The 12,412-nt window shown below is 45.1% G+C and overlaps 1 protein-coding gene and 1 long non-coding RNA gene across 4 annotated transcripts in view; one reads left to right on the plus strand and one right to left on the minus strand.

Moving 5' to 3' along the window:
• On the plus strand, positions 1–8,771 carry LOC110531969 (rabenosyn-5). Of its 3 annotated transcripts, none has more exons than XM_036987868.1 (13): positions 1–58; positions 1,025–1,306; positions 1,442–1,576; positions 2,108–2,208; positions 2,433–2,478; positions 2,628–2,789; positions 2,956–3,218; positions 3,305–3,375; positions 3,500–3,586; positions 3,693–3,795; positions 3,965–4,069; positions 4,225–4,497; positions 4,648–8,771. In XM_036987868.1, the coding sequence occupies exons 2-13, from the start codon at positions 1,144–1,146 to the stop codon at positions 5,485–5,487; spliced, it is 2,349 nt and encodes a 782-aa protein (XP_036843763.1). In that variant the 5' UTR covers positions 1–58; positions 1,025–1,143; the 3' UTR covers positions 5,488–8,771. The 3 variants fall into 3 exon arrangements, with proteins under 3 accessions (XP_036843763.1, XP_021471192.2, XP_036843762.1); XM_021615517.2 differs by lacking the exon at positions 1–58 and adding an exon at positions 87–391; XM_036987867.1 differs by lacking the exon at positions 1–58 and adding an exon at positions 101–391 and having other exon boundaries at positions 1,011–1,306.
• LOC118966032 overlaps positions 7,697–12,412 on the minus strand; it is a 26,821-nt gene continuing 22,105 nt past the window's right edge. The window contains exon 3 of the long non-coding RNA XR_005053231.1: positions 7,697–7,948. This is a non-coding gene — a long non-coding RNA (uncharacterized LOC118966032). The remainder of the gene's footprint in view (positions 7,949–12,412) is intronic.

The raw sequence follows: 12,412 nt of genomic DNA on the forward strand, positions 1-12,412 counted from the left end.
CTAATCATTGGACCGCCCGCCAAGATGGCGACGGTGATTCCCCATAATGGGAGGGTAGGTGAGTTTGAACCGCAACCCTTCTCTAGGGAGGACCACTGAGGTATAAAGGAAGGGGTGGACATCACCACTGTGATGTTCAGTGTGTCCAATAACACTTGTTTCCTCTGATAAATGTATGTTTTCCTGTTGTGAAAAAGGACAGAAAGTCAAATATGTGCCTCCTGGCTTTCCCATCCATATGCATTTTGTGCGTTCTTCCTTCTGGTCTTGGCTGTATGCTAGTCACATGACTAGGCTAGGGCGGCTAACCTTTCAACCGCGAAGAGTGTTGTAGCGAGCTGTCAACATTTCATTCATAAACTGCACCGTTAACAGGTTTACATTGTGATATGTAAGTACACAAATGCGTCTTTGGATAGTTTTTTGTCATAGCAAACGGTATACTCACTACTGGCGAAACGTCATTATCTACAGTAGCTAACTGTTAGTTAGCTAGGTTGTTAGCCTTTTGCTAACTTTAGCCAGCTAATTGCTAGCTAGTGTGAATAGTTCTAACTAGTTAGCTATCTATGACTGGCTGGTTCTAATCAAATGATGTCCCTACCTAGTGCCAATATGTCCCTCAATCAGATACAAGGTGAGACAGATGACTACCGTAAACATACATTAGCTACATCACAGCCATCACTGGCTTATGGAGAGTTCTAAACACAGCCGACTGCAGCCGTTGTTAGCTATTGTAAGTTAGTTAGCTAGCTAGTCTGTTTATTCTTTCAAACGCGGTTCTTTTAAGTAACGCCATGCATAGGATTTAAGTGAGCAGTTAGCGTTCAGTAGGTAACGTTAATCAGTGACTTCAATGTCATCTGACAAGTCTTTCATGCTGGAAGTTTTTAGAGTTCGTCATTCAGTAAGCCACTAAACCATGACTTCCATTAACGTCTGAACTTCTTACATGTATGTATGTTGTTGTCAGTACCCTTAACCCCTCTACTGCTTCAAACGATCAGTTTCTGCCTCTCAGGCTTTCTCCTGTCATAATGGAGCAGATGAGGGGTGGGAATCACACCCAGTTGGGCGTGGCATGAGACAGACACACACCCTGGGTGTCTCTGTTACCATCCTGCACCCACCCCCACCAAAATGGCCTCCAGCTACCCACCCCCATTCGAGGGCACAGGGGAGGTGAAGGAGGGCTTCCTGTGCCCGCTGTGCCTGAAGGACCTGCAGTCGTTCTACCAGCTCCAGGAACACTACGAGGAGGAGCACTCTGGGGACGATCGACATGTCAGGGGACAACTCAAGAGTGAGCTCTACCAGACTAAATATGCACATCATGGAGGAGCAAAGGAAATTCTAAATCAAAAGGGTCTCTGATAATACTTTTAGAAGGCATGCATCCTTGCTTGAAGTAATCACAACTCTCTCCTTTTGGCTACAGGTCTGGTCCAGAAGGCTAAGAAAGCCAAAGACAAGCTGCTGAAGAGGGATGGTGAAGACAAGCCAGAGACGGGCAGTTATGAGTCCTTCTACTACGGCGGAGTGGACCCTTACATGTGGGAGCCTCAGGAGTTGGGTGAGACTGGGAGAAGTATGCAGGGGGGGTTACTGGGAGTAGAGGAAAGAGATGGTGTGGTAGAGGGCTTCCCAAATCAAATTTTATTTCTCACATACATGGTTAGCATATGTTAATGCAAGTGTAGTGAAATGCTTGTGCTTCTAGTTCCGACAGTGCAGTAATATCTAACAAGTACTCTTAACAATTACCTAACCACTACCTAATACACACATATCTAAAGGGATGAATGAGAATATGTACATGTAAGTATATGGATGAGCGATGACTGAGCGGCATAGGCAAGTTGCAATAGATGGTATAATATACAGTATATACATGTGATGAGTAATGTAAGACATGTAAACATTATTAAAATGGCATTGTTTAGAGTGCATTGTATAAAGTGACTAAATCTACACTACATAAGAGATGTATTGGTCTGGTCATTGAATGCTAGTGAGTCATCTTGACTGAATTGAAAATGTGGTGCTACATTGTAATGGAACACCCTTCCATCCAGTCTGATGGTGTCCCTCCTATACCCCATAGGAGCCACAAGAAATCATATGGACTTTTTTAAGAAGCACAGAGCTGCCCGGATTGACCACTATGTCATCGAGGTCAACAAGCTCATTATCAGGCTGGAGAAAGTGAGGACTCTTGCACAAACTACAGCAGACAATCACAAGTTGTTTGTCAATGTGGCTTTGACACATACAGTAGCAGTTACACTGCCCTTATTTTATTTTATTTATTTTATTTCACCTTTATTTAACCAGGTAGGCTAGTTGAGAACAAGTTCTCATTTGCAACTGCGACCTGGCCAAGATACTGTCAGAACATGACTCACCATGTATCCTGTGTTCTGTTTCAGCTGACATCTTTTGACAGGATGAACATAGATGCAGGCAAAATTAGAGGTGAGTTAAGTGGGGTTCATATTGCAGTGTGTTTTGGTATTCACCATCACATTATATCAGATCCGCATTTCTTCTTATTGAGTACAGTGTGGATTTGAATGTCATTTTCATTGTGTGAATCCAGAAAAGCCTCTTCTCTTCCTCTCTAGCGATTGAAAAGTCTGTTGTGGCGTGGGTGAGCGACACTGATGTTCCGTTCTGTCCCGACTGCGGGAACAAGTTCAACCTTCGCAACAGGCGACACCACTGCCGCCTCTGTGGCTCCATCATGTGTAGGAAGTGCATGGAGTTTGTGCCCCTGCCTTTGGCTTGTGAGTAGAATTACACACTCACACTCACACACACATAAACACACCACATTATGGACATATATAACGTGTGCATGTGTTTAAATGCATACTACAGTGTTACATATTATTGCAACATATCTCAGTGTTGCTCAGTGAATCCTCACCCTGTTTGTTCTCTTCTCTCCAGACAAGCTGACCAGTGGGACTCGGGAGGCCCGTAGTGTTACGGGCAGCCAGTCCCAGTCCCCTCCAACAGGGGGCGGGGGCAATGTCAGCGGGATGGGCTCCAGGAGGGGCAGCATCAGCAGCCTGAGCAGTGTCACCTCAATGCTGGAAGAGAAGGATGACGAGAGGATCCGCTGCTGCCTCCACTGCATGGACACCCTGATGAAGAGACAGCAGAAACTGGAGGAGAAAGACCACGTGCCTGACATTGTCAAGCTCTATGAGGTAACACAGAGCTCTGTGTGCTTCCTCTTGTTCACCATGTAGTGTACTTCCTGTCATTCACCATCCATCTCCTGTCTTCCTCCCAGAGGCTGAGACTGTGCATGGACAAGGTGGATGAGAGGGCTCCAGAGTATATCAGAATGGCTGAGTCTCTCAAGTAAGATATAGCCTGTGTCTTAAATGACACCTCATTCCCGATATTGCGTACTACATTTGACCAGAGCTATATGTGGCTCTGGTTCGGTTGTTTTATCCTCATTGTCAAACTTCCATTTTCACAGTGCTGGAGAGACCACCTATAACCTGGACACGGCTGGTGGACTGAGAATGGAAGTCCAGAAATACTACGAACTGATCGACGCACTGAGGTACATACCGTTTACAGAACATGTGTTAACTAACTTCAAGTCACTTTGGATAAAAGTGTCTGCTAAACGACCATATTATAACATTCTCTATATATATTCATGTCAGTAAGAAGATCTTAACACTGGGAATGAAGGAGGAGCCACAACCCCATCAAAAGACTCTCCAGCTGCAGAGGATGGTCAGATACACAGCCACACTGTTTGTCCAGGTGAGACACAGAGGGTACACTACTGTACACACAGAGCAGCTATGGATGAGCTGAATAGCATACTAAACGTGTCATTGATAACTGAGACTGCCACCAGTAAAGTTACATACTATATTCAAGCAACCCCCCCCCCCCCCCCCATCTCTATACTTCTCCCTCCCTCCTGCAGGAGAAGTTGCTGGGTCTGATGTCTCTACCCACTAAGGACAAGTATGAGGACCTAAAGGAGAAGAGGAAGCAGGAGCAGGAGAAGAGGCTCACGCAGGAGAGACTGGTGAGTAGGCTGCTTATTGTTTAATCTAATGACCCAACAATGATATTCCAATAAGGATCTAATATATCTATGATAACAGACAAGCAAAAAGCAACACAATTAGTGTTTTATAATGAAGCTGTCTCTAAAAGCTTACCTACCTATTTTACTGCCAGATTGCCCAGGTGGCCCAGAAAAGGAGGCAGGACTCTGAGAAGAACCGCCCAGCTGCCAGCACCAATGGGGAGGCTCCCCAGGCCCCCAGGGCCCCCCGCATGACCAAAGCTGGGGGATGGCTGCCCTCTTCTGATACCCTCCACACGTGCGGGGAGCTGGAGGACCCCCTGCTGCAGCAGATAGACAACATCCAGTCATTCTTGCGGCAGGCCAAGGCCGCCCAGAGGCATGACGAAGTGGCCATGCTGGAGGAGAACCTCAGGCAGCTGCAGGTGTGGAAACCTACATTATATTAGACATGTACCACAACTAGTATTGATCAAGGCATTCATTGTTGTATATACTGTGATTTACAATGCACCACATCAAGTAGGGCTCTGTGTAGGAATAGGGTGTTATTTGTTGAACTATGTGTTTCCCAGGATGAGTACGACCAGCAACAGACCAGCTTGGCCATCGCTCTGTCCCAGAGGCTGGCGCAGGAGGAGAGTCTACAGCAGGACGAGCTGCAACGCCTGGAGGACAGAGAGAGGGGGGAGAGGGAGCACAGGGCCCAGAGCCAAGCCCCAGGATCCCAGGCCACATACACCTGGCAGGGCTCACTGAACCTAACCGATACAGGGAGCCTCCATGGGGAGGAAGAGGGGGAGGAAGAGGTGACACCTAAAGCAGAGAGCAGCCCCCTGTCCATGAGGGCCTTCCCTGCCCTGACCGACCAGGATGAGGAGTCACCCCCCCGGCTGAGGAGGCTGGGGGGAGATGTGACACCTCCTGGTGGCGAGGGACAGAACAGCTCCTCCCTCAACCCCTTTGAGGAGGAAGACTCCACCCCTGTGGAGGATCCTTCCAATCCGTTCTTCGAGGAGATCCAAAAGGAGCACAAGGAGGTGGCTAACGGGAAGAAGGAGTACAACCCGTTTGAGCAGGAAGAGGGTGGGGAGGAAGAGCAGGGGCAGGCCGAGGGCGCCACTGGCAACCCTTTCGAAGTGAAGGAGGAAAACAATGAAGGTAACCCTTTTAAAGAGGCTTCTGGGTGTACCCCGCCGGGAGCCTCGACCAATCCCTTCGAGGGGGAGGATGAGGAGGCGATGCCGGATGTTGACGTGATTGAGGAGGATTTGCTGCTGCAGCAGATCGATAATATACGGGCGTACATATTTGATGCCAAGCTCAACGGGAGGCTAGACGAGGTAGAACTGCTGTCGGAGAACCTGAGAGAGCTGCAGCGCACGCTACAGGAACAGAAGAGCAAGACACACTGACAGACACCTCCTCCCTGTCTCTTTCTCTCATACCCCCATACCATTACCTGACGCTTACAACAGGGCTGCCCACCCAGGGCTAGAAGGCTACTCCTGAGACGACGGTAGTTCCCTTTAAATGACCAATGATCTCGTTGATACTAGGTTGTGTTAGGTGACGGAATCACCCAGCGCCACCCTTGGTGAGTAGCCCTCCAGAGCCAGGGTCCAGAGGGTGCATCTCAGTCTATACTCCAATAGCCTATACTCCTTTCCTTCATCTGCACTGATGTGAATAAACTGCTAATAATAATAGCATTTCTTCTTTGCCGATCCTGATTGCCCTACCAAGTGCAGGTCAAGGAGAGGAAGCATCTACAGACTTGAGGCTTTCTCAGGTTTTGACAGCCAAGCCACTAGAAGGATGCCGACCACGAGATGCATTTAGGTTGTGTTTTGATTTTCTCACTCTCGTACTTACTAATAACACTCTCACTCTATAAAGGTGTCTTTTAGGAGCCCAGGTTGGTTTTTATTATATTTGTATGGTAAGAAGCACAAGGGCAGAGTATCATCACTTACAGACAGATGTCTGTATTCGGCCACTGGAGAGAGGATTCAAGGGGTCATAAGGGAGGTTATTTGAGGCCAGACATCGATCTGTAGTCCTGCTACACAATAGATATCTCATGTAGAATCAGGGTTGCATTCAAGATCACATGGTTTTGAAAACATTCACTCAAGGGTTGGGCGATATGAGACCTACGATATGCTACTCCAAATACTGCGATAGCTGATATAATTGATTTGCACGTTAATGACCAGATAATTCCAGACTATGCCATTTTTGTCCTTATATTGTATTTAATCACATCGGCCCAACCTTGGTTTACTCTGAATAGTTTAAAATGGCAGCTGTGAGTGCCATGAAAACGTGTTGTCTGCACACAAATGCAGCCCTGAATACTAAGCATGTCTAACCTGTAACCGCTACATTTGTCTGTCAGATCTTCACATACATGTTTGTAGGGGAGTGGAAACTCATTGCCGTTCGCACATAATCTTTTATCTCGGTCTTCTGTCATCCCTGGGGGTCGTGACCACTAGAAGAAAATGTTGAACAAAACATGAGCGAAACCAACAAACTGTTTTTGAAATCCTACTTTGCCTCCTTCAGTTTCTGTAAGCTGGTTTGTGTCTGTTGCAGGATAGATGCATTAGCTTTCAGTGTGTGTACATCACTAGGAGGCACTTCAGCAGTGGTCCAAAGTAGGCTTTCAAAGCTGATATTGTCCTAGTCTCTCATGCTGTTTCTCCTACTGTTCTCTCTTAGTGCACTGAGGGTCAGAATCTGTCCTGCTCTGAACAAATCTAAAGCTCTTTACAGGGTAAAAAAAAACATCCCATTTACTTTCTCTTATGCCAAGCCTGGTTCAGAATATTGGCCTTTGTCATCCTTATTCAATAGCTGTCTAGTCTTGTAACTTCAGTCTGTATTTAGTGTATTTATGCAACTGATTCAGCAAAGTCTTTCTTGGCATCACTTACCATTAACTCAGAACACCAACAGTTGAGCTGTTTAGGTCTGAGGCACACAGAGTGCTCTGCTTGGCACCTATATCAGCCTGCTCTGTATCCATAAGGTTGTGGCAACTTTAGGATAAAAGACTATCTTGATTAATCTCTTAAAGATAATTTACCTATGACAATAGATTAACACTAAACCTATTCCACGCTACCAAGTATAATTTATACTGTTGGCAAACTCCTGTGTCACCTGTTGAATAAGTACTTTGATGTATCCAAGTACTGGTTCGCTTTCCTTGCAAAGTATACAATAGTACTTGTCATTTTGAACTAAAGCAGTATTGTGTTCGCTGTAATCGATCATGCACCACTAACTCTCAGCTGTGTTGCATCTAAACCAAACATTTTCATACATGAATAATGTATTTGTGGCAAATGTGAATGACTTGTCGAGTAGCTTTGATAATGTTGCCAGTTTGCCTTTTGTTATCGTAGAAGGTTCCGTCACACAACACTAATTAAAGACATGACCTATGTGAACAATAGGATGTGGCCTTTTCATTCACCCACTCCATCGACACGATGTGATAGTGTGTTGCAAAGATTATATACTTTCAACCTCACGAATCTAAGGAGCAGATTCTAGTTCACCGATCTCCAAATCATCATTGTTTACAACAGCTGACAATGAAACTAAATCCTGTCTGGTTTTTAATGTACAGAAACATCCACAATATTTCCAGTGAAACATGATATACTACTAAATAACAGTTCAGTCCATGATTCCTTCCAACCTTAGTCCTGTGCAGCTAGCACCTGAGCGTGGTCTTTCCCTGTCATCTCTTTGGGTGGTGCTGGTCGCAGGGGACCTCCTTTCAGACAGTACTTCTCAGGCCCAAACTTGGCTGGGTTAGCAGCCTCCATCCTGGCTAGAGCCTCCGCTTGCAGGGCCTCGCTGTGAAGGGAGGGATAGGAAAAATAACGACAAGGGGAAGACAAATGAACCAAATCATACATACTGTACACATAGGTTTGCTCCTAGAACTCGGATAGTCGAACTGAAAGTCTGCTCGCATACTCCCTAAAGACCTTCACTTGAACAACCGTAGCAAAAACATAGTCGTAACACTTCTTCAAAATACTCAAATTTAAAGAAGTTCAAAATCAAGTCGATTTTTTTGCAGAGGGTCTTAAGTCACACAATTATACATCTAAGAAGTTTGGTGCAGTATTTCTCAGGTGAAAGAAATAGCATGAAAGCTAAGTCTCTCCTTGAATGGCAAACACTTCATGTTCACACTCCTACTGTTGCCCAATCACAGATGAAGGGAGTGTTGACTTCGGCTACTGAACTTTGACCTGACTCAAGAAAAAAAATGTGCGGGCAAACAGCCAACATTTTATAATATGCGCTAATTGTTTCAAATGGGAAGCTTTAGACAAGAGCGTAGCATCTAACCCTGTGGTCACCAACCTTTTAGGAGTCAAAATATATGCCGAGATCTACCGCTCTAATTTTGTATTAACATGACTTAAAAAGGTAAGCCTATGCAACATTAACCAATTAAACAGTACTTTAGCAATGAGGTTTGTGCAGTAAGCTGGCCCAATACATTATCACCACATACTGGCTTTGCTTGAATTTACCTGCCAATGTATTGTTGTTTGGGACATTTAAAAAAAAATGTATTTCAAAAGTTGAGGTAGGCTATATGATCACACCGGTAATAGATCCCTTGTTACAAGTCAGAATGTTGAATAAACTTTATTGGAACTTACTCTCCCGAGTGTCTAGTGAGTTTGTCCTTGCACCAAAATTTGAGACAAAATAGCCACAGTAAAGTATTAGGCTATTAAACCGATTTGCGTGGCTCTCACGGATTGTTTGTTCATCTGAGGCACACAACGTATGTGCCCAAGAGCAAGGCACTTAACCCTAATTTGCTCCAGGGGCACAGTACTACTATGGCTGACGATGTAAAACAACACATTTCACTGCACCTGGTGGATGTGACAAAATATACATGTTTTTTTTAATACATGCATGATGCATGCATACTAACTGAGCTTTTTTTGTTGTTGTATGGGGCGCTTCAGCAGGACATTTTGGAACATTCAGAATATAAACTGGCTATGTAGAATAAGGAATCACATCTCCCCTATTTGTGGAATTTCTATCTACAATGTTCTCAAACATGTTCGTACTGAACGTGCCCATGGTTTTGCACAGGTGATAGAAATCTTAACAGCAGTACTAGCAGTACTAGCATTTAAAAAAGTTGTTTTAGTAATATTCCCTGTGGATATTTTGTCCGAAAATTTCCAGCTGCATAAGGACCAACTACCCAGATAACCAGTTGAGTAAATTGAAATGTAATTTCTACAAAGTGCATAAAGATGTCGGCCCCCATGTACATACTGCAAACGCCGGCAATTAAAACAAATTAAAAAGTATATTGTGTTGATTTATCGGCACATTGAACCATGTCGCGTGCCGTAGTTTAAAAAATATGGATAGCGCTCAAATGAAGACGTATCTGAATTCCTCCATCTTTATGCCCCTTTGCCATTGTACTGTTTCAGACTGATAATTATAAACTATCAAAATAAAGTTGCACACCATGTATAATCTCCCAGCAATTTAATGTGTATTTACCAACGTTTCAGCATCACTGTGCCTTCCTCAGGGTAATGTCATTTATACTTGAACCAGGTTATGTAGACACACTGTGCAATTAGTGTAACCAATGACAGTAGTGAGGGGTGTGTCATAATGATTAAGTTTAATTCATTTGAATTAGTGAAACTTAAATAGTATATGGCTTATTAAATATGCTATTACAGAGATAGGGGTGCAGGCCAGGTAGCAGGCTGTTAGCCAGGTGAAACGTGGCGGTGTTCGCTTCAGCAATCTCACTGGAATAAAGACCACTTCCATTCCTGTCATTATTGAATGAGATTGTGATATTTCACATCTCATGGAATCCAAGATGGCGGTGCAGTAGGACCTGTATATCTGTCTTTGTCTTATCCCCTGTAAATAGCTGGCCTTTTTTTGTATACTTCTTAATCTCACTTTCTATCTATGAACTAAATATACTTTCCTGAAACCCGCCTCACCCAATGTGGTACGGATCTGCTATTTTTATTCCTTATAACTGAAAACAAGACTCCATAAATTGTATCAACATATCGATTGCGCAACCAGGGCTGGTAAAACCTTGGATCATTGCTATTCTAACTTCCAGAAGCTAAAACAAGAAGCTCCCGAGTTCAACGCTGGTCCGAACAATCTGATTCCAAGCTCCAAGACTGCTTCCATCAAGTGGACTGGGATATGTTTTGTATTGCGTCAAACAACAACATTGACGAATACGCTGATTCGGTGAGCAAGTTCATTAGAACATGCGTTGAAGATGTCGTTCCCATAGCAACGATTAAAACATTCCCAAACCAGAAACTGTGGATTGATGGCAGCATTCGCGTGAAACTGAAAGCGCTTAATCAGGGCAAGGTGACTGGAAACATGACAGAATACAAACAGTGTAGCTATTCCCTCCGCAAGGCAATCAAACAAGCTAAGCGTCAGTATAGAGACAAAGTAGAATCGCAATTCAACGGCTCAGACACGAGGTATGTGGCAGGGTCTACAGTCAATCACGGATTACAAAAAGAAAACCAGCCCAGTCACAGACCAGGATGTCTTGCTCCCAGGCAGACTAAATACCTTTTTTGCCCGCTTTGAGGACAATACAGTGCCACTGACAGGCCCGCAACCAAAACATGCGGACTGCAGCCGAGGTGAGTAAAACATTTAAACGTGTTAACCCTCGCAAGGCTGCAGGCCCAGACGGCATCCCCAGCCGCGCCCTCAGAGCATGCGCAGACCAGCTGGCTGGTGTGTTTACGGACATATTCAATCAATCCTTTTCCCAGTCTGCTGTTCCCACATGCTTCAAGAGGGCCACCATTGTTCCCAAGATAGCTACGGTAACTGAGCTAAACGACTACCCCCGTAGCACTCACTTCCGTCATCATGAAGTGCTTTGAGAGACTAGTCGAGGACCATATCACCTCCACCCTACCTGACACCCTAGACCCACTCCAATTTGCTACAGTGGTAGGCTTGATTACCAACAACGACGAGACGGCCTACAGGGAGGAGGTGAGGGCCCTCGGAGTGTGGTGTCAGGAAAATAACCTCACACTCAACGTCAACAAAACTAAGGAGATGATTGTGGACTTCAGGAAACAGCAGAGGGAACACCCCCCTATCCACATTGATGGGACAGTAGTGGAGAGGGTAGTAAGTTAAGTTCCTCGGCGTACACATCACAGACAAACTGAATTGGTCCACCCACACAGACAGCGTTGTGAAGAAGGCGCAGCAGCGCCTCTTCAACCTCAGGAGGCTGAAGAAATTCGGCTTGTCACCAAAAGCACTCACAAACTTCTACAGATGCACAATCGAGAGCATCCTGTCGGGCTGTATCACTGCCTGGTACGGCAACTGCTCCTCCCACAACCGTAAGGCTCTCCAGAGGGTAGTGAGGTCTGCACAACACATCACCGGGGCAAACTACCTGCCCTCCAGGACATCTACACCACCCAATGTCACAGGAAGGCCATAAAGTTCATCAAGGGCAACAACCACCCGAGCCACTGTCTGTTCACCCCGCTATCATCCAGAAGGCGAGGTCAGTACAGGTGCATCAAAGCTGGGACCGAGAGACTGAAAAACAGCTTCTATCTCAAGGCCATCAGACTGTTAAACAGCCACCACTAACATTGAGTGGCTGCTGCCAACACACTGACTCAACTCCAGCCACTTTAATAATGGGAATTGATGTAAAATATATCACTAGCCACTTTAAACAATGCTACTTAATATGTTTACATACCCTACATTATTCATCTCATATGTATATACTGTACTCGATACCATCTACTGCATCTTGCCTATGCCGCTCTGTACCATCACTCATTCATGTATCTTTATGTACATATTCTTTATCCCTTTACACTTGTGTGTATAAGGTAGTAGTTTTGGAATTGTTAGTTAGATTACTCGTTGGTTATTACTGCATTGTCGGAACTAGAAGCACAAGCATTTCGTTACACTCGCATTAACATCTGCTAACCATGTGTATGTGACAAATAAATTTGATTTGAACTTCCATCAGGAGCTAGCCAGCTAACTAGCTACTAGTCTTTGATAGCCACGGCTAGCTGTCCTCGCCTTTTTCCCCCGGAATCAGCCAGCCTTAGCTCGGACAACACCTGCCTGTCTGCACAGCGCGTTATCAACCCAGAGCATATCAGACTGCTTCTCTCTACCATATCACCGGATTCCTGCCACTCCGATCCATCACGACTGGACTGCCGATGTGATTGCCCAATGTGATTGCCCGATGTGGTC

This window comes from Oncorhynchus mykiss, chromosome 9 (assembly GCF_013265735.2).
Source record: "Oncorhynchus mykiss isolate Arlee chromosome 9, USDA_OmykA_1.1, whole genome shotgun sequence".
Lineage (NCBI taxonomy): Eukaryota > Metazoa > Chordata > Actinopteri > Salmoniformes > Salmonidae > Oncorhynchus > Oncorhynchus mykiss.